This window comes from Salvelinus sp. IW2-2015, linkage group LG22, assembly GCF_002910315.2.
Source record: "Salvelinus sp. IW2-2015 linkage group LG22, ASM291031v2, whole genome shotgun sequence".
Classification (NCBI taxonomy): domain Eukaryota; kingdom Metazoa; phylum Chordata; class Actinopteri; order Salmoniformes; family Salmonidae; genus Salvelinus; species Salvelinus sp. IW2-2015.
The window spans coordinates 16,619,823-16,644,614 of NC_036862.1; the positions used below are offsets into that span (position 1 = coordinate 16,619,823).

Consider the following 24,792-nt stretch of genomic DNA (forward strand, 5'->3'; position numbering starts at 1 on the left):
AACAGTTGGGAGTCGGTGCCAATTTCATCGTGAATAATTTCCTTGGTGTTAAATATAATCTGTGAACAAACTAAAGATAATAAATTGAGGTTTTGGATTACTGGATGCTAAGGTCATATTTATTCATATTCTGTTCCAGTTAAAGGGTTGTTCAGATTCAATTAGATCTGTGGACCATACTTTTTAATGGTTAGCTCACAATATGAGCTTTCCAAAAGTTGTTTGTATATTCTAGAGATCAGTCCTTTCGGGAGCCCAGATCATTTATTTATAAATGTGATCAATGGATGGTTCGCTAGTTAGGTTTCACAAGGGACTCCAGTAAGAGACAGCATATTTCTCTATATTCTCAACCAGGGGGCAGAAAATGCTAGTGTCTGTAAATATAATTTAAAGTTGATATGGATAGTCCTCCTATGTCTACAGATATTCAGCCGTGGAAATATATTCATTCTGACAATACTTTTGAGTTTATATTCTGAGAGGAACAGGAACTCAAGCAGTAGAACATTTGACGTGCAAGCACTGTTCAACCACCAGAATTTGGGTAAATTACATAAAATCCTTGAAAGTTGTCAGATGACATCTAGTGGCCTTTTTGGGTACTTCAGATTATCAAGTGTCTWTGATTATCTCCGCCCCCTGTTTGGCCTTATCACATGTACAATATATATATAGCCCATAAAAAAATATAATCCMAAAAATATATAATAGAACGACAAAACTGTAAAACATTATCCTAAATATAACTAATCTACTTAGTGAATACCATTGGTGTTTAATAGGAAGGTATCAGCTTTAAATATCCTTTATATTTTTAACCACTTATTTATTTGACTAGCTATATTAATGTCTTTGCTGTAAATATTTTGATGACGAACTGGTGGCAGTTGCGAAATAAGTCTATAGTTGGAAGAGTTGGAGTGAATAGAAAATAATGCCATTGTTGATTGGATGCTTTGTTCATTAATTAGGCTATTTTCTCTTGAACTATATGGTCTATCCACTAGAAATTCATGGACAATACGGATATACAAAATTAATACTTTATATGAAAATATTAGTTATTCAAGTATAAATTACCAAAGTTACCATAGATTGCCACAGATTACCTGTTAATTATCAAAGTGTCTGAAAATGCTGGTAACTTTGGTAAATTACTGGTAGTTTCGCAACCCTAATCACCCATCAAGTGAAAATGACCTCCTTTAGATGTACTGAAAAATGTAACATTGTGCACATCTAGGTATTGCATAAGATATTACATACATTACATATAAGGCCCAGAATTCTTCCTGACCATGACCCAGCAGGGCCAGGAACAACTCTGAGACTGAGACCTACTAGGTAGGCTGTACCAATTGGGCCTAGAGTTTTTCCCATTAAAAATTACAATTCACGGAGAAAAAATGTATGCATGTTGACAGGAACTGCAGCTTAGCTGAAAATATTTAATAATGATGTTTAATGGTCCACATTATTGCGTAGTATTACTCTGAAAGTTATGAGTGTTTCTCCCAAACAAGGGAAATCAGCAGTACTCATGTCTAAATCTAGTTTCTGTCCATGCAATCTCATCCCTCTAGATTTATACGACAACTTTCACCTTTCCCGTGTGCTTAAATTGTACATTATCGTATCATCTCTAAGACAGTGATTTTTCAGAAAGATTAATACACAGTAATATAACACACGAGTACATATACATTATATACAATAATAATGATCTAGGCTTTAAGCAGATTAACAGAGGAAAGTCGGAGAGGGAGTGGGTCACATTCATAATTAAAATACCAAAAAACAAAGAAACATCCACGATTAATAGATACATGATGTTGAATCTAAAACACATGTAGGTTCATCTTAATTTTAGTTTAAACATCTCAAGGTATAGTAATGTAGGATTGTAAAAATAGCCCATGCAATTTCTCATAAGATTAGCGTTTCTTTTTTTAACCGGCCAACTGAATAAACCATAAAAGCATTCACAGTAAGATTCAATGACATAAGAAGAAAACGCCCATTATTAGCCTGGTCCTTTAGTAACAAGTGAGCAGCGCATCAACGCAGCTGTAGGCTACTAGGAGCGGGATCTTACGCGTGCATATTTGGGAACACGTTGGCCAACCGTGCGCGCAGTGCGCTTATAAAACATTTGAAGAGCTCCATGCGCAACAGACCGTGCGGAGGTGTTCTGAAATCAGCATAGTAGACGTAGCGCATTGGCTCACTCAGGGATATTGTGGATATTATACTACTCCGTTGAGCATCCGTTTGGGGAGCATGACAACCGGAGCCATTCGGGACGCAGCGGATCGGGAGAAGCCTGCTCTCAGTCAAGCAGGTAGGCTATAGAGTTAAATTGTGACTGCCATTCAATGCGTATTTTTCCGGTTGCTTAGCCTATACTGCGAATTAGTGTAAGCTACTATATTTGAATTAGGACGACGATTTAGATTTTTTTTTACCATATTATGCTTTGTAAATTATAACAGCAACAATTAAATAGCTTAGTTGAAAGGATTTCGTTTTGGTGAAGGAAAATGCAAGTGATTTTTGTCTGTGTACATGAAAACTATGTAARTTATATGCTTATTGAAAAACATTATGTGTGGAGCATTTTGACATAGCCTATAATCCCCAAAGCAGCTTTGCCTAATCATTAATCAAATAAAGAGAAATATGACATCTATTTGCAGGTTTTACCTTTCATTTTTAAGATTTACTTTGTTGTAATTTGAGACCTGCCAATAGAAAGAAGACTTACTGACGTGTAACTCAAGTATTGATCTCATTAGGAGATTTTTACATGCACTGAACGCAAATTAGAATTCAGCCCATTGTGGTTATTATACTGGCTAATTATCCATTTGCAGACTTGGTAGAGCTGTTTTGCAGATGTGGAATTATTCTCTGTCTGAGAGTTTTTAATATGTATTATCTACACTGCCCTTTCAGTATGACAGTCCGCACAATAAATTAGGCCTAATATATTTTAAATGTTATTTTTACCATCATATTAATAATCCATATTATTTTGAAAATAGTAAATCATGGACTGGAGCATATCTGCTCCCTCTGTGCTAGATTCTCAGTAAAACATGTCACTTTTTATTTTGTTTTTATCATAAATGGTCCCATCCAACATTTCCATGTGGGGCCCAAATGGGTTAATGAACAGCTTTTCCTCAGGCCCCATGAGGAAAACCCAACAGGGACCCAAAACGTTTTTTCCTCAGTATTCAGGTTGGCCCCACACGTGGGTATGAAGCCCAACATGAGCCCACCATAAAGCCCAACATGGCAACCACATGTGGGGCCAACGTGGATACTGAGGACAAATCTTAGTGGGCCCCTTCTGGTTATCCTCCTAGGACCCCAAGTGTTAACCCTTCTTTAATCCACCTGGGCTAGGTATACATTGTATAGTGAAATGGTATTGTGACTGATTATGCATCTGTGGGTTCAGAACTGATGAAGAGGAGGAACAGGATGGCGATATGGCTGGTACTGGGCATGCTCTGTCTGTCCCTGGTCCTGGTCATTCTGGGGATCTACACCACCACTCGCACAGAGAGCCTCAGCATCACCGGATACACCTCTGGAGTCATTGTAAGTACATCTTCATCATTATCATCATCATCATAATTATGTTCATCTTCCATTTTGTTGAAAATTACTCACTATACATATAAATTAACTTTTAATAACAATAAACACATTTTCTCAAATGTTCTTTCTTTTTGTCATAAAAAAACAACACAGACCTTAAGAAAATAAAAAAGTTGCAATGCCAAGAAGGCAGGTCTCCAGAAATTATTGACAGATGGGGAAACTGTGGTTTGTGAGTCGTTGTCCGCAAAACAAGATGTCTTCCAAATTATGACAATTAAAGTCTCATAAATGCCTTGAGAACAAACCCTGATCTTATAGCACATGACAGACAAACAACATATATTTCAGCTGTTATTTGCATCACAGCCAGTAAATATTTCCAGTAGATTTTATATACATTTAAAGACAGATCATTTCTAAGTGTATAATCTCGTTTAACCCAGAATTAAAGTCTTGTGTAATTGGTCAGCTGCTCGATTAAGTTGTGGGTCCGTATGTGTTAAGAGATTGGATCAAGAGATGCTAGAACGAGGTGCTCCACCTTCTCTCTTTGCAAGTTACGGGCCGAATGTCCCCTTCCCTTCGGGAATTCAAAATATGCTAACAACTGCGAAATTGCCATTTGTCCAAATAACCAGTGACGAAAAACCCAAACACCAGAACTTCTGCTACTTGTTATCCCACACATCCCATTCCTTTCCGAGAGTTCTACGGTACCACAGCCATGTTGTTAACAGGTGCATTTTCTATTATGTCCGTGTTTTAAACCTTGGCATTTCTCCTGCTGGATCACCGCAACTCAATTCTGATTTGTGGGTACATTAATGATTCAACTGCACAGTTCATTGACACTTCCAATTCTGTTGTAGTAGTAGTCCACCAGGGAATAATCTTTGCATAACAATAACATTAGTGAACAGAGTTGTTATTTATCTCTTGACTTTACATGACTTTTAATAGTGCATAAAGTTCTCTACAATAAGAGCCAACCGCTGGCATCTCTCTAACAGTGGCTGTTCTATTTGATATCTGCAGTTGGCGTTTGGATCCTTCCTGGGTGTTCTTGGACTCTGCCTGGAGGAAAACCGAAAACAGCTGGTATCTTTCTACTACTTCTCATTCATTTGTCACATTTGTACTATCCTTCCTCCTGAATGGTCTCTCTCTCTTCCTCTGCTTATCCCATAATGTTCTTGCCTGATCCATCTCTCTCTTTCATCCTCTTGGTTATAATTGCATCCATGCACAGCAGAGATTGATTTGGGTAACTGCAGGCTGTGTGCAGGCTTTTTACCCAGCCCAACACTATAACACCTGATTTAGCGGATAGTGGACCATTTGTTATGAAATAATGCACAGTGTTTACAGGGCTAATGACCAAATTAGTCGTTTTAAAAGAGGTTACTTGGGGTTGAGTTTTGGTTTCAGAGTATTTCCATATTGCATCTTTCAGTTAATTGTCTTTTTTATCTGTCATAGAGAGTGGGGATGATTAAGAATAGAGAGTGGTGTGGTATCCAAGCCACAGCCACAACCTCTATTTTGTGTAAAAGCCAGAAATATGGTCTGGCCTGTAAAATATAAAAGGAAAAACCCTAAAACTCATTGGATAATAGTCTTGAAATATCTATGTCTAGAAATATTTAAATCATTGTAGCCAGCTGTTATTTGAAGTGAAACATATGCCCTTATAATCGCTGCAACCAAAAACACTGTTTCTAAGGTAGAATTCAGGGTTGAGCATTCCAATCTTAAACACACCAATCAATATAATACAAAATTAAAGAACCTGATCTTCAACCAGCTCAAGTCAACAGACTCAGCATGGCCAACTCTGTCTTTCCAGTCCAAACCACATCCCATGGTACTCTGTTCTGTTGGGTTGACTCTCCACCTCACACAGCAGGACTAGTCTTTAACAAGTTAGAGAAGATGGACAGAGTAGTGTGTGTGTGTGGTGTGTGTGTGTGTGCATGCATGTATAGTGGATAAGGATTTTGATTGATGTGTACGTGTGGGGCTTCTCCATACCATCCCATCTCATTTTATCCAGCAGAGGAAAACATTGTGAAAAAGGAGAGAGATACTGAGTGTATAAACAGAAAGCAACTTGTTAGGTCGAGGTAAGATAGGGAGATGGAGAGAGTGAGGGGACCCCAGCATAGAGGAGTAAATGTGCCTGGCTTGGAAAGGATGTCAATGCCTGCAGTGCAGATGCGCACACACACACACACACACACCACACACACACACACACACACACACACACACACCACACACACACACACACACACACACACACACACACACACACACACACACACACACACACACACACACACACACACGTACGTTCATGAATGATTCTTTAAAATGATTCCAGATGGGTATTTGTTAGCTATTGTTTCTGTTATCAATACATTTTACCACAGTTTTCTTGGAATTTAGAAAAACTGTAAACTTTAGTGAGCTTGTAATATGAAGTAAAGCAGTCTGCTGCTAATTATTCTCACCTGCTCATTTCTGTGTCTCGTTACGGTTCTTGTATCGTTAAAGAAAATTCAAATTAAAATCATAATAAATGTTAAAGAAGCCTTTTTAATGATACTTCAATGTAGTAAACCAAAGATGGGGTGGGGGGGGGGATAGGGGGATAGGGGGAGATAGAGAGTGTGGTCTGTCAGTTATTATTACACTGAACAAAAATATAATCGCAACATGTGAAGTGTTGGTCCTATGTTTCATGAGCTGAAATAAAAAATCTCAGAAATGTTCCATACGCACAAAAAAGCTTATTTCTCTCAAATTTTGTCCACAAATTTGTTTACATCCCTGTTAGTGAGCATTTCTCCTTTGCCAAGATAATCCATCCCCCTGACGGGTGTGGCATATCAAGAATCTGATTAAACAGTATGATCATTACACAGGTGCACCTTGTGCTGGGGACCATAAATGGCCACTCTAAAATTGGCAGTTTTGTCACACAACACAATGCCACAGATGTCTCAAGTTTTGAGGGAGCGTGCAATTGGCATGATGACTCCAGGAATGTCCACCAGAGCTGTTGCCAGAGAATTTAATGTTAATTTCTCTACCAGAAGCTGCCTCCAACGTCGTTTTATAGAATTTGTCAGTACGTCCAACTAGCCTCACAACCRCAGACCACGTGTATGGTGTTGTGTGGACGAGCAGTTAGCCGATGTCAACGTTGTGAACAGAGTGCCCTATGGTGGCGGTGGGGTTATGGTATGGGCAGGCATAAGCTATGGACAACGAACACAATTGCATTTTATCGATGACAATTTGAATGCACAGAAATACCGTGACAAGATCCTGAGGCCCATTGTGAGGTCCATTTAAAAAAAAAAAWGCTATCTATGGCCAACAGATTCTGTATTCCCAGTCATGTGAAATCCATAGATTAAGACCTAATGAATTTATTTCAATTGACTGATTTCCTCATATGAACTGTAACTCAGTAAAATCAATGACATTTTTCCATGTTGCGTTTATATTTTTGTTCAGTAACAGGCCACTGTTATTTTGTCTAATTCTAATCATGTCTGTAATCATGTCCAAGATTACAGACATGTACTCGACATTACCTCAGTGGCTGTCACGGACTAGCTTATTGGCCAGAATGGCTACCAGGGCTCCAGTCCTGCCAGACCACCCTGGTTTAGGCTACTTACTTACTTATTTACTGACTTAGGCTCATCTCCCATCAGAGATCACAGACCATTGACGATGTGCAGAGGTTTGCCCATGGCTAAATAGTTCTGCTACGAGCGGTCTCTGAGGCTAGGGTAGTGTTTATTAGGGCAGGGGATCTCAAACTTCTGGGACTGGGGACCCCTATTGTAATAGCAAATTAATTGGGGACCCCCTCATAATCAGAACACAACTCAAGTGAGATAAAATAGGAGTTTACAATGAATTCGGCCGTGCATGGCCGGACTAATCAAGTTTCGGGCCCTGGGAAGGAACATTTTAAAGGTTCGCCTCTTGGAATTGCAGTTTTCAAGCTAATTTCCTGCAATTCTACAAATGAGGCAGAGAGAAAACTTAGCAGGTGTATTTAAAAAATATATTTTTCACAAATATCCCAGTGAGTCTCCCAGGTCCCTGTTGCCTAGTGTTAATACCATAAATGATAGATTCATAATATTACATTGTATTTTATTACACCCTCTAAACTTATTCCACTGATCCCTTGGCCAAAATCGTTTAATCGGTTGCTGTTAGTAATATTCATTAACAAAAGAGGGGGAAAAAAACAACGTTTTATACATATATACACTGAGTGTACAAAACATTAGGAACACCTGCTCTTTCAATTACATAGACTGAACATGTGAATCCTGGTGAAAGTTATGATCTCTTATTGATGTCACCTGTCAAATCCACTTCAGTCAGTGTAGATGAAGGGGAGGAGACAAGTTAAAGAAAGATTTGTATGCCTTGAGACAATTGAGACATGGATTGTGTGCCATTCAGAGAGGGAATGGTTAAGACAAAAGATTTAAGTGCCTTTGAACGGGGTATGGTAGTAGGTGCCAGGCGCACCAGTTTGTGTTTGTCAAGAGCTGTAACCCCACTGGGTTTTTCATGTTCAACTGTTTCCTGTGTGTATCAAGAATGTTCCACCACCCAAAGGACATCCAGCCAACTTGACACAACTGTGGGAAGCATTGGAGTCAACTAGGGCCAGCATCCCTGTGGAACGCTTTCAACACCTTGTAGACCATGCCGAGACGAATTGAGGCTGTTCTGAGGGCAATATTAGGAAGATGTTCTTAATAACTTGTACACTCAGTGTATATTCAGTGTCTTCAGAAAGTATTCACACCCCTTGACCTTTTCCACATTTTGTTGTGTTACATCCTGAATTTAAAATGGATTAAATTGAGACACAATACCCCATAATGTCAAAGTGGAATTATTAAATAATWAAAAATTAAAAGCTGGAATGTTTTGCGGCAATAAGTATTCAACCTTTTTGTTATGGCAAGCCTAAATAAGTTCAGGAGTAAAAATGTGCTTAACATGTCACATAATACGTTGCATCGACTCAAACTATGTGCTGTAATAGTGTTTAACATGATTTTTGAATGACGTGGGGGTGATGTACTGGGCCGTACGCACTACCCTCTGTAGTGCGTACGGCCCAGTACATCACCGGGGCCAAGCTTCCTGCCGTCAAGGACCTCTATACCRGGCGGTGTCAAAGGTAGGCCCTAAAAATTGTCCAAGACTCCAACCGCCCTAGTCATAGACTGTTCTCTCTGCTACCGCACGGCAAGCGGCACCGGAGCACCAAGTCTAGGTCCAAGAGACGTGGGGGTTAAATCATTCGACTTAAGTTAAAAGTTGGGTGAAAAAAATATGAAATTCCCTTACGTTGATGACTTTTTGCAATCAAATCAGTTTTCTACGTTGATCCAATTTCATCAGATAGATTTTTTTGTTGAAATGACATGGAAACAACATTGATGCAACCAGTTTTTGCCGAGTGGGTAATGAACACATCCCAGACCAAGCTTCCCTTAGGTCCACAAATCTTCCCGCATCTGTTTATTTTTGTCTGCTGGCGACCACAGCTCCTTCATATTCTCTTTCTCTCTCTTTCTTTCTTTCTCTCTCCTCTCTCTGCTCTCTCTCTCGCTCTCTCTCTCTCTCTCTCTCTCTCTCTCTCTCTCTCTCTCTCTCTCCTCTCTCTCTCTCTCTCTCTCGCTCTCTCTCTCGCTCTCTCTCTCCTTCTCTCTTTCTCTCTCGCTCTCTCTCTCTGTCTCAGTGTGGATATCGTGTTAACACTGGGGGACATTTTGTTGAATCTACTCAGCTATTTTGGACATCATTTCACAGCCAGACAACTTTTAGGGCCCATGTGAGATGTCGGCTCAGAGATGATCAAGAAAAACGAGTGAATCTCCTGAGTGGATTTGTTGTTTAAGTGGACTCTCGTACCAGCAACTTGGATTAAGATGAAAAAATGTTCCTCGATCATGGAATATGATTGCTTATATGTCTCATAACTGATCTCAAGTTAGATGTCAGGATAGGGTAGCTGAACTGTCAGACATAAAGACAGAAACCAGTCACGGGTTGCAAATAAATACTATTACGTTAAAAAAGGAAGTCTGTTTTTACTCAACAGAGCTTGGGTTAAATGGCACTGGGCACATAACATGCTTTTGACCATAAACAGTTGTTGTGGTTTTTACATGTGTTTCTCTGTGTTCCTTCATACTGTGTTTCTCTTTTAATCATTATACCTTTCAACCTGTGTCTCTCTCTTTTCGCTTGAGTTGAGTGAAAAGTTTGCTTTAACACAGCTGTTTGCATTTTGTCTGACATAATGTCTTAAATCAATATAGGCTCCCAAGTGTGTTTATTGTAACAATGATTTAATCTTCTGTCTTCATCAGACAGACCCCTGATAAAATTGAAAGCTTTAAAAATCCCACTGGGCACACACTGGTTGAATCAACGTTGTTTCCACGTCATTTCATGTAAATTACCTTGAACCAACGTGGAATAGACGATGCCTTGATGTTGGTGCCCAGTGGGATTGCTACAACCCACTTGGGAGGATATATACAGTGTACTGTCTTCCTAGTTTTGTTGTTGAACATTAGTCCTACTAGCATGTGCTCAGTCATGTATGTATGTTTCTATCTTTTCTAATAATGTCTTATTCCCTTTCTCTCCAGCTTGTGGCGGCCATTATTTTCCTCAGCTTCGGGATCATTGCCTCCTTCCTGTGTCTGGTGGTGGATGGCGTCTTCATCGTTTTCAACATGGTGAGTAACGTTGCTGCTCCACGTGTGTCTTTCAACTCAACAGATCACACCGTAAATGAAAATCTTACCTAAAGCTAATTTATTTCTCATTCAGTGTAACGATTCTCGTGCGCTGAAGGAAGAGTGGACCAAGGTGCAGCGTTTAAAGTGTTCATAATTTAATCCAAAAAACAAATTGAACAAAAACAACAAACAGGAGAACGAAAGMGAAACAGTTCTGTCTGGTGCAGACACAAAAACAGAAAACTACCCACCAAACACAGGGTAGTGTTTGGGAAAAGGCTACCTAAGTATGGTTCTCAATCGGAGACAACGGTAGACAGCTGCCACTGATTGAGAACCACACCCGGCCAAACACATAGAAATAGACAACATAGAACAAAAACATAGAATGCCCACCCCAACTCACGCCCTGACTAACCAAAATAGAGACATAWAAAGGATCTCTAAGGTCAGGGCGTGACATTCAGAGTGAAAATAGCAATCTTAGGAGGGAAAAACTCATTTATTTCTCATTTATTCAGTCAGTAGCAGGCTTGATCTCAGTTTCTCTTCCCCCAGTCTCTGATCTTGATGTCGTGCATGAGAGTGTTTGTGAGAATAGCTGTAATATTAGTGTTCATGCATGAGTGTTCCATCGTGTGTGGATGGAGATTGACCCACCCTGTCTGTAATGTTGAAAGCAGTTTGGATTGAGTCTCACTCCCTGTGGATGAGTGTGGTCATGAGAGAGCGTCCTCTCCCATTTCAATGTGTTAACCCAACCGAAAATTTCACACAAGATCGAATGCTCCGTTTGCCATCCATAGCACAATATAGCTTCAATACTTGCAATAAACTTTAAACACATTTACATTTCAAAGTGGATCAATACATGGCTACACAATGACATTGCAATATAATATTAATGTGTACATTTCGAGGGAAATGCCAAGATGCAAATGACCCATGGTCCAGAATTGTGCCTACGTATGTATGTCTGTCTGTCTGTCTGCATGCCTGTCTGATTGTACAGGGCATCTGTGTCTGTGTTAGTATGTAGTTGAAGGAGGGCTGGGAAACCCAGCAAGCAAGTTATTTTATTAGACCATTAATCCCAAAGCTTCAGCTAGGAATGTTTGCCTCTATCAAAACCCTATTAAAACATTTAAAGAAACAGAGATTGAATTGTAAAATTCAAAGCACCAATAACACCTTCAAATGAACAAGGTTTGTCAATATGCCATGTTTTATGTGTCTAAGTGAGGGTTTTCTAATGTTTTTTTCTATGCAATGTTTAATTATGTAAATTCTGCATTTCTTCTGTTTTTCTCTAAACTGTGAGCAAGAATGAATATAGCCAAAGCAGACAGAAGTAAGTCTTTGGGTATAGCAGCCTGGTTTCATAGACTAGACGTAACATAATATGCTASCTTTTGTCACAGAAACATTACAATGCACTGTACAGATGCAGAATCTTAATTTGAGCACATTTGCTCCAGCAGGAAGGTAATCCTGCCGCAAAAGGAAATTTAAATTATTATGTGGATTAGAATTAATCAACATTGTTGTGGGGGTTGATACATTTTTCATAAGARAAAATTAAGTCTGAAATGTAAAAGTGGWAATTGCACTACAAKTTTTACATTTACTGCTTTCAGGAAGGTTCTCCTGCAACTGGGTGATCAAGTGAACAACCTTCATCTGTATGCATTCGGTACTTACAAATGTCAATAACAGAGTTGACTTGACTAGTTCCAACGTAGTGTCCAACTAGTTGATATACTTATCTAAAGTATGTGTTGAACAGCGTAGTACATAACTACTATCTGTTTACCAATTCGTCTTAGCAAAACCTGCAAAATCATAACATATACTGTTTTATATATTTTCATCCATCTTCTGGTTCCAGTATATACTCAGTGGTAAAAAAAGTACCAATTGTCATATTTAGTAAAATTATGGATGCCTTAATAGAAAGTTACTCAAGTAAAAGTGAAAGTCACCTGGTAAAATGCTACTTCAATAAAGTCTAAAAGTATTTGGTTCTAATATACTTAGTATCAAAAGTAAATGTAATTGCTAAAATATACTTAACTTCTTATGGCTGGGGGGCAGTATTGAGTGCTTGGATGAATAAGGTGCCCAGAGTAAACTGCCTGCTACTCAGGCCCAGAAGCTAAGATATGCAATTATTAGTAGATTTAGGATAGAAACACCCTGAAGTTCTAAAACTGTTTGATGATGTCTGTGAGGATAAAAAATAACTTCATATGGCAGGCAAAAACCTGAGAAAAAATCCAACCAGGAAGTGGGAAATCTGAAGGTTTGTAGGTTGCCTATCCAAGATACATTGTCTATGGGGTCATATTGCACTTCCTAAGGAGGCTTCCACTAGATGTCAACAGTCTTTAAACCTTGTTTGATGCTTCTACTGTGAAGGATGAGGTAATAAGAGCTGATTGAGTCAGGGGTCTGGCAGAGTGCCACGAGCTCACTCAGGCGCCCCCCGTGAGAGTTAGCTGCGTTCCATTGCATTTCACAGACAAAGGGAATTCTTCCGGTTGAACATTAATTGAAGATTTATGTTAAAAACATCCTAAAATTGATTCTTTACATCGTTTGACATGGTTCTACGAACTGTAATGGAATTGTTTGACTTTTGTCTGGCCTGCGCGTCATGAATTTGTGGATTTTGAACTAAACGCCGCAACAAAAATGAGGTATTTGAACATAAATTATGGACTTTATTCGAACAAAACAAACATTTATTGTGGAACTGGGATTTCTGGAGTGCATTCTGATGAAGATCATCAAAGGTAAGTGAATATTATAATGCTATTTCTGACTTCTGGGACTCCACAACATGGCGGTACCTGTATGGCTTGTTTTGTCTGAGCACCGTACTCAGATTATTGATGGTGTGCTTTTTCCGAAAGTTTTTTTGAAATCTGCCACAGCGGTTGCATTAAGGACGAAGTTTATCTAAAGTTCCATGTAAAACACTTGTATCTTTAATCAATGTTTATTATGAGTATTTCTGTAAATTGATGTGGCTCTCTGCAAAATCACCGGATGTTTTGGAGGCAAAACATTACTGAACATAACGCGCCAATGTAAACTAAGATTTTTGGATATAAATATGAACTTTATCGAACAAAACATACATGTATTGTGTAACATGAAGTCCTATGAGTGTCATCTGATGAAGATCATCAAAAGTTAGTGATTAATTTGATCTCTATTTCTGCTTTTTGTGACTCCTCTCTTTGGCTGGAAAAATGGCTGTGTTTTYWAAAAATCGGACACTGTGGTGGGATTAACAACAAGTTTCTTTTTAAAATGGTGTAAAATACTTGTATGTTTGAGGAATTTTAATTATGAGCACTTTCACTGGCTGTTGTCAAGTCGATCCCGTTAACGGGATCTCAGCCATAAGAATTAAGTATTAAAAGTAAAAGTATAAATTATTTGAAATTCTTTATATTAATCCAAGCAGACGGTACCATTTTCTTGTTTTTAAAATGTATGGATAGCCAGGGGCACACTCCAACACTCAGACATAATTGACAAAAGATGCATTTGTGCTTAGTGAGTCCAGATCAGAGGCAGTAGGGATGACCATGTGTTGTCCTGATAAGTGTGTGAATTGGACCATTTTCCTGTCCTGCTAAGCCTTCAAAATGTAACGAGTACTTTTGGCTGTCGGGGAAAACGTATGGAGTAAAAAGTACATTATTTTCTTTAGGAATGTAGTGAAGTAAAAGTCAAAGTTGTCAAAAATATAAATAGTAAAGTACAGATACCCCCCAAAAACTACTTAAGTAGTACTTTAAAGTATTTTTTACTTAAGTACTTTACACCACTGTATACACTGAGTGTTCAAAACATTAGGAACACCTTCCTAATATTGAGTTACACTCCCGTTTACCCTCAGAGCAGCCTCAATTTGTCAGGGCATGGACTCTACAGGGTGTCAAAAGCTTTCCACAGGGATGCTGGCCCATGTTGACTCCAATGCTTCCCATAGTTGTATTACTGGATGTCCTTTGGGTCGTGATACACATGGGAAACTGTTAAGAGTGGAAAAACCCAGCAGCGTTGCAGTTTTTGACAGACTCAAACCGGTGCGCCTGGAACCTACCTCCATACCCCGTTCAAATGCACTTAAATCTTTTGTCTTGCCCATTCCCTCTCTGAATGGAACWCAATCTATGTCTCAATTGTCTCAAGGCTTACAAATTCTTCTTTAACCTGCCTCCTCCCCTTCATCTACACTGATTGAAGTGGATTTAACAGGTGACATCAATAAGAGGTCATAACTTTCATCCGGATTCACCTGGTCAGTCTGTGTTATGGAAAGAGCAGGTGTTCCTAATGTTTAGTACACTTAGTGTATATATATTTTACATCCATCATCTGTTTTATAGGAGAACTTTACAATGCCAGAACGATATGGAGTCTAATTGGCAAATGCTATTCAAAAGGGATGTGCTGGAATTGGATGGAGTCATTGCAGCTGTGTTTAAACCATACAACTGCAGTCTATTCGATTCTCTCATGCATTACGATATCATGTCTCTCTGTCTGTCCCACACCAGGATGTCCGTCCTCTGAAAGCAGGGAGATGCCAGTTTTACACAAGTGGAAACAGCTWCATCTATGAGAATTACTATGCCTCTGTAAGTACAACTGCACGCATAGCAGTATGACTTACTGTGTTAGCTATCCTGTCCAATTCTGAAAATATGTGTAGTACWTACTGTCTGGCAGGGGGAAAATACATTTTAAGGGAGGGGTCTATCACCTTTGACTAATCTCTGCTTGYACTGTACCTGTCACTCAATACTGTTGATTAGAGTGTATGCCTCCTCTTGCAGGTGCCGTGCCAGGGTCTCACGGAGTCATGTACTATGAAGGTACGCAGTGGGACCTGCTACTGCTGCGACCTTTATGACTGTGCCAAGTGAGTCAAAGATGCACATACATTAAAGATCCATCATGTAGCTTTGTGTATGACCCAACAGATTTCTCATTGAAAGCAAGTCTGATAAGCCGCAGATCCAACCGGTAATAATCTAACTAACTTTAATAATCKAACAAAAATAACTTTATATACAGTATATGTGGTAACTCACCCCTCACATCAGCAATGTGTAGAACCCACCCACCTGTGTGATGCTTGGAAGGCATTTTGTGCCAGAATGCTCTTCACACATTAGCTATCACGATGATAAGGTATGGAGTGATTGTGCCCTATTTAAGCTGAAGTAGGCTCAAACTAGCGCTGAGGGTTTCCTAGCCAGGTCAAATGGTGTACAGACCAACTCATCTCACTTCCCACTGCCCTCATGAGCCATCATTCGCTGCTCCTTCACTCCACGCTCATTCACACCACGCCGCGCGTTGGTAAGCGAATGCTCCTACTACNTGCTCCTTCACTCCACGCTCATTCACACCACGCCGCGCGTTGGTAAGCGAATGCTCCTACTACMTGTCTTTCTTTAACTTGTTGACCGGTGTTTTAGCTCACTGCTCTGCAATTTACTGCTTGCTTCTACAGCACCAAGTTGGTAATCTCCGGCTCGTATAGTGTATGTGCAGGCAGGATCCATACAGTGAGAAAGTCCTCTGCTTTCTCTCTGCCGTACTCTCTGCCGTGGACATTCCTGCAGTCAGCATACCAATTGCACGCTCCCTCAAAATGTAGACATCTGTGGCATTGTGTTGTGTGACAAAACTGCACATTTAAGAGTGGCCTTTTATTGTCCCCAGCAGGCCAGCATCCCGGAGTCGCCTAATCACTGTTGACGTTGAGACTGGTGTTTTGCGGGTACTATTTAATGAAGCTGCCAGTTGAGGACTTGTGAGGCGTCTGTTTCCCAAACTAGACACTCTAATGTACTTGTCCTCTTGCTCAGTTGTGCACCGGGGCCTCCCACTCCTCTTTCTATTCTGGTTAGAGACAGTTTGCACAGTTTCTGTGAAGGGAGTAGTGCACAGCGTTGTAAGAGATCTTCAGTTTCTTGGCAGTTTCTCACATGGAATAGCCTTCATTTCCCAGAACAAGAATAGACTGACAAGTTTCAGAAGAAAGCTCTTTGTTTCTGTCCATTTTGAGCCTGTAGTCAAACCCACAAATGCTGATGCTCCAGATACTCAACTAGTCTAATGAAAGCCAGTTTTTTTGCTTCTTTAATCAGAACAACAGTTTTCAGCTGTGCTAACATAATTGCAAAAGGGTTTTCTAATGATCAATTAGCCTTTTAAAATTATAAACTTGGATTAGCTAACACAGCGTGGCATTGGAACACAGGAGTGATGGTTGCTGATAATACCTTCACTCTTGCGCAGACATTTAGAAACAAAACATGCCAATTTGAAAAATAAGCCACGGGAGTTTTTGGAGCAAGAATTAAGACGACTTTCGAGTAGTAAAACATGTATAAAAGTAACCAATATTATTAATAAGAATGTGCTAGAAGTGTCTAATATGGTGAGCTACAGAGTGGCTAGGACAGGCAAGCCCCGTACTATTGTGGAGGACTTAATTCTTCCTGATGCCACGGATATGGCTGGGCCAATGCTGGGGGAAAAGGACAAAAAAACTATACAGACAATGCCTTCATCAAACAACACTGTTTCACGACACATCATTGACATGTCAGGAGATCTACTATCCCAATAGTGCAAACGTTTACCTATTCTGTACAATAAATAAATATTCCAAACATAGTCTGGGACAGTTGTGGGATGCGATAGATCCCAAATTAATACAACCACTAGCATTAAAAAAAAATGTGAGCAATGTGTCTGACGCAACAGATCAGAACGTTTAGCTTAAAATGTTGATAAACTATTAGTCTATTCCTTCACATTATTAGCGCAGCAATATGCACATGGCAGTAGGCTATAAGCGCCAATGTTCCAAAATGCAATCAATTAGTGGGAAAACACCATTTTCAAAAGTGACTGCAAATGTGACTATGCAAAGGTGCATTTTTATGGTGAAGATGAACTTCCCCAAACTTGAAACTCACGCGCTGCTTATGTATGCCAGTTAGGCTCTACACCCGTTGTAAACCTGATTAATGTGCTTAATGTTAAGAAGTTATTTGGCCACTTTAGCTGCGATACAAACCTTATAAAAACATATAGGCCTATGGGCTAGACTACATGAGGTGTGCGAGGTGTGATTTGAAAAAATTGCTAAAAAAAGGCCTGCGTTGTTTCTTGCCTTACTGCACACTAGCTGGGCATCATTCACAAGTGATAGGCTAATCAAGACTGATCTTGATTTAATCTTGTCTTTACATATCCTAAATAATATATGTGTGAAATTTGTTTTGATTTAGAATGGCCATTACTATGCACCTGTCTCGAAACAGGGGCAGAGGCAAAAATACATATCATATATGCACTTAAATAGCGAATGGAGGACGCTTTTCCCGTGGTTCATTTTCATTCCAACCAGGTAGRCTATACCCCTGTTGTAAAGAGAAGCAATTTGTTTAATATTAGGAAGTTGAGAAATAAATATAGTAAGCCTATAGAAAGCTCATGGGATCCACCTCTTTTTAATAGAGGCCATCACTCTGTTTTCTCACGCAAYTGCATAGCCTGTAGAAATGTTGCGCAACATGAGCTCATGGGCTCTCRTGAAGTGTGATTAGATTTTCAATTACATTTGCATTGAWGTCAKAGTGATTAGAGGGACAATAGAGTCCAGTTAGCAAGTTTGGTAGCAGTTAGCAAGTTTGGTAGGCCACTAATGACCATCAGCAGCATCAGAGCTTGGAGAAGCCTAATTACCGTGACTAAACGGTCACATGGAATTTGACTGCCGTCATGACTCGTGAACGCCAGTGTGGCGGTAATATGTCACAGTAACAGCACTAGTTGGGCCTCTTTGTATGTAAGGAGAGAGCAACATTTTCATGTGTTTATCTACAAAGCACTCATGCAGAAACTTCTTATGTATCTATCATAATTAATTCAATTTAGACTTACAAATTACCAAACTCGGTCTCAGGCTTGAATAACACTGGAGGCCCTTTCGGTCTCCACAGAGTTGGGTAAAGCTGATTTTAGTTTTTGTTGTGCCCTTTATGTGGAACAACTTACAGAGCTCTCTGAAATGAGATGCTCTGGGGCCTCATTTATAAAACGGACTTACAATCAATTTTGATCTTAAGTATGACTTATGCAGAAAACCACATATAAGTAGTTATTTATAAAACCTCACTTTGACGTGGAAATGATCTTATCTCTATGCAAAGTCTAGACTTGACGTAAGTGATTTTCCTGCTGGTTATGTAGGGCTATTCTTTTTATCCCTTGCAGTTTAAGGTCAGACCATTTCTTTTTCACATCAGCCACAGTTCTGTCTTGCTGCCCCACCTCGTTCACTGCAGCGGCGTCACACTCCCAAGCTACCTGTTTGGCTTTGTTTGTCAACTCACTATTTAGTCCACCGAATAATACGTGTTGCCTGTCTTCAATCTCCTATACCATCGCCGTGATCTCGACTTCCAAAAAGTTAGCTTTTCTCTTTTGGTCCATGGCTATTCCTGACTAAACCCTCTTTTGTGCTAGCATTCTATAAGGGGAAAATCGCTGATTGTAAGGCACGTTCAGGTGCCGTCAATTCTAAGTTAATTTGAAATGTATAGATCACAGGTGCGTAAGTTACAAATGGGCTTCTTAGAAGCTGCACGTAAGCACGTTTTTTTATGCTCAGTATGTTTTATGAATCCAACGTAAGCATACTGTCGGAAATGATCTTACGACTAACTTTGAGTATAAATCTAAGAACATTTTTATAAACGAGGCCCCTGATCTCACTTGGTCCGTTCAGAGTAATGACCAGAGACCTCTATGTTGATAAATGTGTCTTTTTCTTAATATGTTTTGTAATTTTGTATATTGTACCTGAAAAAGAGACCCTAGTCTCAGTATGACTTCCCTGTCAAAATAAAGGTTCAATAAAACAATGGCGAGAACTCCTGGTCCTGCCCAAATCATTTCATACTAATAGTATAGCTTTATAAAGTAGCATCATGTTATTCTATGAATGGCATATTAATAGCATAAATATAATAATATTGTTATAGGATTTGTTGTTAGTGACGTTCTGTTGTCCTGTCTTGTAGTGGGGGCTACATGAACAACTACTATGAGTTTGTGGGTGTGCGGAGCTGCGGAGACGTGCTGTCCCTGTACGTGTTGATCTGGGTGCTGACCAGCCTCAACCTGGTGGCCTTCTTCCTGGGTATCCTGACCACCGCTGTGCTGGGAAGCATCAAGGACCAGGTGAGAGCGAGGCTGTGGCTAAAATTACACGCTACTGTACTTTTGCAATGCTTAAAGGTTTGTGGTGTACAATCAGGAGTCTTAATCAGTACTTGCAGTTAAATCATATCCAGGTTTTATTCCATATTGTATTAAACCTGGGGAAAGGGGATTGGGAAAAATAATCCAAATYAGGTGGCATTCTCTTGCCCTGCAGGCCTGCTCCTGCCCATTCCAAACATTCTTCTCAGTAGCCCACAGGTGTGTGGYAACAGCTCGTAATGAGCGGTGTTGGGTGCGGGACACGGCCCACCTGTAGTGGAGCTCTCCACTGCCGTGGTGCTGAACCATCAGCGCCTTTCTCCTGCACTGGCTAACTGTAGCTGTCCATGGTTCTGAAATACTTTGGCGTGTTATTTATATAGGTACATTCCTCGGGCTCACAGGTTAATATTGGACTTGATTCAATTCGTAGCGCTGAAGGTCTGAGCTGTAGCGYGATTGAAATTTCAAGGTAATTTYCGATTGAGCCGACATACTGTATTAAGCGTTTACCATAAATGCAGTCTCTCCGAACGCGGGAACATTGCCTTTCATTTTCTATCGCACTGCAGCGCAGGTCTTCAGCTCTACGGATTGAATCAAGGGTATACTGTTATTCATTATAGGGACATTTTAGGGAAATTACACTCCAAATTCAAAGTTTCTCAGATGTTTTCAGGTTGTGTAGATCCAGCTATGTGCCTCCTCAACCTCAAATGAATGGAAAACATAAGCACAACAAATCTGGAAGTTACATTTATTTATTTTTTATCTTATTTAACCTTTATTTAACTAGGCAAGTCAGTTAGAATAAATTCYTATTTCCAATGACGGCTTAACCCGGACGACGYTGGGCCAATTGTGTGCTGTCCTATGGGACTCCMAATCACGGCCGGTTGTGATACAGCCTGGAATCKAACCATGGTCTGTAGTGATKCCTCTAGCACTGAGATGCAGTGCMTTAGACTGCTGCGCCACTCGGGAGCCCAGAGTGCTTATCTTTTCCATTTGATCAAGATGAATCTACAGAACAGATGACCTGGGACATGGACTTATCCCAATATAAGACCTCTGAGATCTGAAAACACAACTCACTTTAAGTGCACTATATGTGTTTGAAGCCCTATTCCCTATTATAGTKCACAACTTTTGACCCGAGCGATGAAGGATCTAGAGTATGGGTTCCTTTAAGTGAGTGGAGGCGAATTGCATAACTGTTGCTTGATTGCACCTATAGTGCTATTGATGAGACTGGTGTTGATACAGTAGAGTACAGTGAGTCCATACAAGGTGTACCGTGTTCCAGAGGAGTGGAGGTGAAGCCTTTGTTGAGGACGAACACAGCAAGAGATAGGAGTTGTGGAGAGTAGCAGAGGTATCAAATTACAGACMATCTCCCAGATGATGTATCAGGATGACTCCTATGGACATATGGTGTCAAGATGGAACAGTGTGAGCCGGTAGGGGTGTGGGCCGGGAAGCCGTTAAACTTTACAAGACCTTCTGCTATCATTGTTCTTCTGCTATGAAATCGCCCAAATACTGTCAGTGTTGGTTTTAGCCTGMCTGGAGTGCCAGATGTGCAGGGTTTACAGTTTTGGAACTATTTTATCGGTCCATTAAGCCAGGCAAGCTCAATCAAGCACAGAWCAAGTATTTACAATTATTTAAAATCGTTTTTGAACCCAGGTCTGTCTGCTAYCATATCTGAGCAAAGCTTTGAAGGAGTGGATGGGGGTTGGGAAAGACATATTCATACGTTTCTGATGATCAAATCGAATACAAAAGTGKGTCTTTTAGTTTCCCGGCAATCCAGATTAGAAATGTCACGATTCACTTAAGARGAAAGAAAGATATCTCTCTGGCGATCATCCTATGTTAAATGTCCCCAGCAGAACCAGAACAGCTAACCGGCCCTGATTGAATTAGAAGAAGGAGCTTATGTTCTGTGTTGCGGCACGATAGAGCTGGGAGACACAGCAGGGCATAGCCCAGGAAGACACACATCAACGTCAGACATAATTGTTTCTTGGAAATCTGAGCTCTTCCCTTCCACCCCAGGATCCCCCAACCCTTCCTGTCTTATCCAAATAACACGGCATTGCTATAATTCTCTCTCCCCACCACTTCTGGTTGATGAGCAGCGTGTCAGGGTGTGTGTGCGTGAACAAGCGTTTGTTTGTGCGTTTGTGTTGGTGGTGGGGGGGGGGGGGGATCGGGGTTCATCCATGTGGCAGACTGCTGATGCCAGACCAGGTAACAACATCATTTCAGATATCCAGCACAACCCTTAATGTGTGTTTGTGTGTGTATTTCAGAATACACACAAGAGGATCACAACACATTTCACAACATTCCAAAATGTGTTTGTGTGTGTCTCTCTTTGTGTATGTGTTTGACAGAGGAGCAGCTCAGTGACCCTGTCGTCATCGCATTTCTCCGAGGGGGGATTTCGCTGCTCCCCCACTGCCCCCCTGCTGATGGACAACACCAACAAAGGACACCAACACCTCTACCCGGTCAGTCACATACACACACACACACACACACACACACACTCGTAATTCTGTTTGCTCACACCCTCCACTCCTGTTAATATTGGAACAGATAAGAGCAAAACCCACTGGGTAAGTGTCAAAGCAAACATCTCTCACAGATATTGAATACGTAAAAAAACTACATCCACATGAAATGCATGATAAACCTATTTATTGCAAAACACAACGATAAAATTGCTGCTTCCACTGAATCTTCAGTGTTGAAGTTACTGTAATAAGTGTGTCCCTATCCCTAACCCTAACCCTAACCCTGCTTGCCTACCCACACAGATCAGGCTCATGACCCACATTTGCTGTTTCCATATAATGAATCTGACCCATTTCTCTGCTATGATTTTACTAGATCAATTAAGCCCAAGACTGAAGCGGAGTTTGTAGAAATAAATCATTGCCTTCCTGGATAAACATTGTATCTCCTTGTAACCTTTTAGATTTGTTATGTTGTTTTTTAACACACATTGAAAGCAGTCAAGCGAATGACTACTTTCAATGTGTGTAAAAAAAAACAGAAACAAAAATGTGCAGTGAAAGTTTAATGACTTTAAGACCAATCAAAGTCACTCCAAACACCTTGTGAATATCCGTGACTATATGGTAATAGATCTGAAAATATATTTAACAAATCAGTTTATGAAAAGTTTCCTTTTTGGAGATACAGGGCTCTATTTTAATACATCTAATGCAATGGTAAATCTGGCAATAGCATTATAAGTTTGGGGGTGTTTCCGATTTAATTATTTTATTTTCACAATCAGAATTATGGGCGCAGTAGATAACAGTGGCGCAAGTTTTGGTAAATWAACAAGTTGTGGGTGTGTTGAGGCTTGGCCACTCACTGGCCATTCAGAWTTTTTTTTAATGTCCAATATAAAGAAAAAACGGGAATGTCTGTTGACTTAACCAATTGCATTACCGCTAAGACCAGCTATTGGTGAGTCTTGAGTATCACCAGTAGCGCTGCTTGAAATTGGCACATTGGCGCACGTTTTAAGGACACACCTCAAATATCTCCACGCCAGACCCTTTAATCAGTACTTTGTTGAAGCACCTTTGGCAGTGATTACAGCCTCGAGTCTTCTTTGGTATCACGCTACAAGATTGGCACAGGTGTATTTGGGGAGTTTCTCCCATTCTTCTCTGCATATCAAATTGTATTTGTCACATGCRCCGAATACAACAGGTGTATTTCACCTTATACTGAAATGCTTACTTACAAGCCCTTTTTATTTTATTTGATCCATTTTAGAATAAGGCTGTAACGTAACAAAATGTGGAAAAAGTGAAGGGGTCTGAATACTTTCCGAATGCACTATATTTCAACAGCAACCTCTGTTTCGGTCTTGAGCTCAAGTAGTCCTATTACTGGTAATTGGTCTTGTAAAACCCCAGGGGAGAGAAAGGGGTGAGATACTGTACATTGGATGGAAACTCACAGATGTTCTGGGAGGACTCAGCTCCCTCTACCATCCCATATTGCCCTGCTGCTCTCTCCTCCTCTGCCCACCGTCTACCTTAACCTCTGTATTAAAACCCAGCTTTGCAACTACTAATCTGCTTGAAAGACAGAAAGCACCAAGTAGCCCTAGTAGATCATGCCAGGTTCATGCATCCAACAACCAATAAACCCCCAGAAAACAAGAACTTGTCTGAGAAACATTTGGCCTACCTCCATTTGGAATCACTTTTTTTATTTGGAATCTTTTAAACTTTTTTCTTTTCTTATCCATTATCCACTCAAAGCGGTGATGTTCAAAGCCTGCTGTTTGTAATTATTTCCAAGTTTAGTGTAGTTACAAATAGAACAATATTGTTTTTCCCTCAAATTAAGATTTGTTTGTATAGGCATCTATTTMTTTGGCATCTATTACATTTATTTGCTTATCCACTCAAACTGGTCATGGTTTTCAATTCTAAATATTTTTGTAACTATTCTTTACCTAGAAGTAGAGTGTAGTTATAAATGGAACAAATTAGCAAATGGAACAATACTGTTGAGCTGAATCCAACTAAGCTTGTGTTTTCTGTTCTGTCTTTCAGAGAGCCTCCTTATACTTTGCCCCAGCGGTGGGGAAGGAGTTCCCCCAGAGTGATCCATCAGTACCCCTCCGTCCGGACCCCAACCCCCCTCCCTTCGCCCCGCTCTATAACCTGCTGCCCTACAAACCACAGAGCTTTTCTGTCTGAATGAACCTCCCTATTCCAGCGTTCCGTTGCCAACTTGTCACATGACAGTCACAAGACATCCAGGGGGATCCGTATTTTGGAGTTTAATTTAGAATAGTTGTTGGGTATGGTGTAAAATGTCTGTATATGAAATGTAAATATGTTGAGCTATTTCAAATTATTTGTCCATTTTTCTGGTCTTATGATGTGCATTCTACAAACGAGTGAAACGGCTAATTATTTAAGACCTTTTGTGAAATGTATGGTTTGACAAAATAAATTTACTTTTTATACTACATCTTAAACTCAACTGTATCTGCTAATAAAGTAATAACAAGTCA

The 24,792-nt window shown here is 40.1% G+C and overlaps 1 protein-coding gene across 1 annotated transcript; it reads left to right on the plus strand.

Annotated features, from left to right (window-relative positions):
* Positions 1–889: 889 nt before the first annotated feature.
* Positions 890–24,792, plus strand: LOC111949554 (transmembrane protein 255B). The gene is made up of 9 exons (XM_023966836.3): positions 890–2,344; positions 3,470–3,612; positions 4,651–4,713; positions 10,329–10,418; positions 14,999–15,079; positions 15,278–15,363; positions 19,550–19,709; positions 22,133–22,249; positions 24,326–24,792. Exons 1-9 carry the CDS (start codon positions 2,284–2,286, stop codon positions 24,470–24,472), a joined length of 948 nt encoding a protein of 315 aa, XP_023822604.1. The 5' UTR covers positions 890–2,283; the 3' UTR covers positions 24,473–24,792.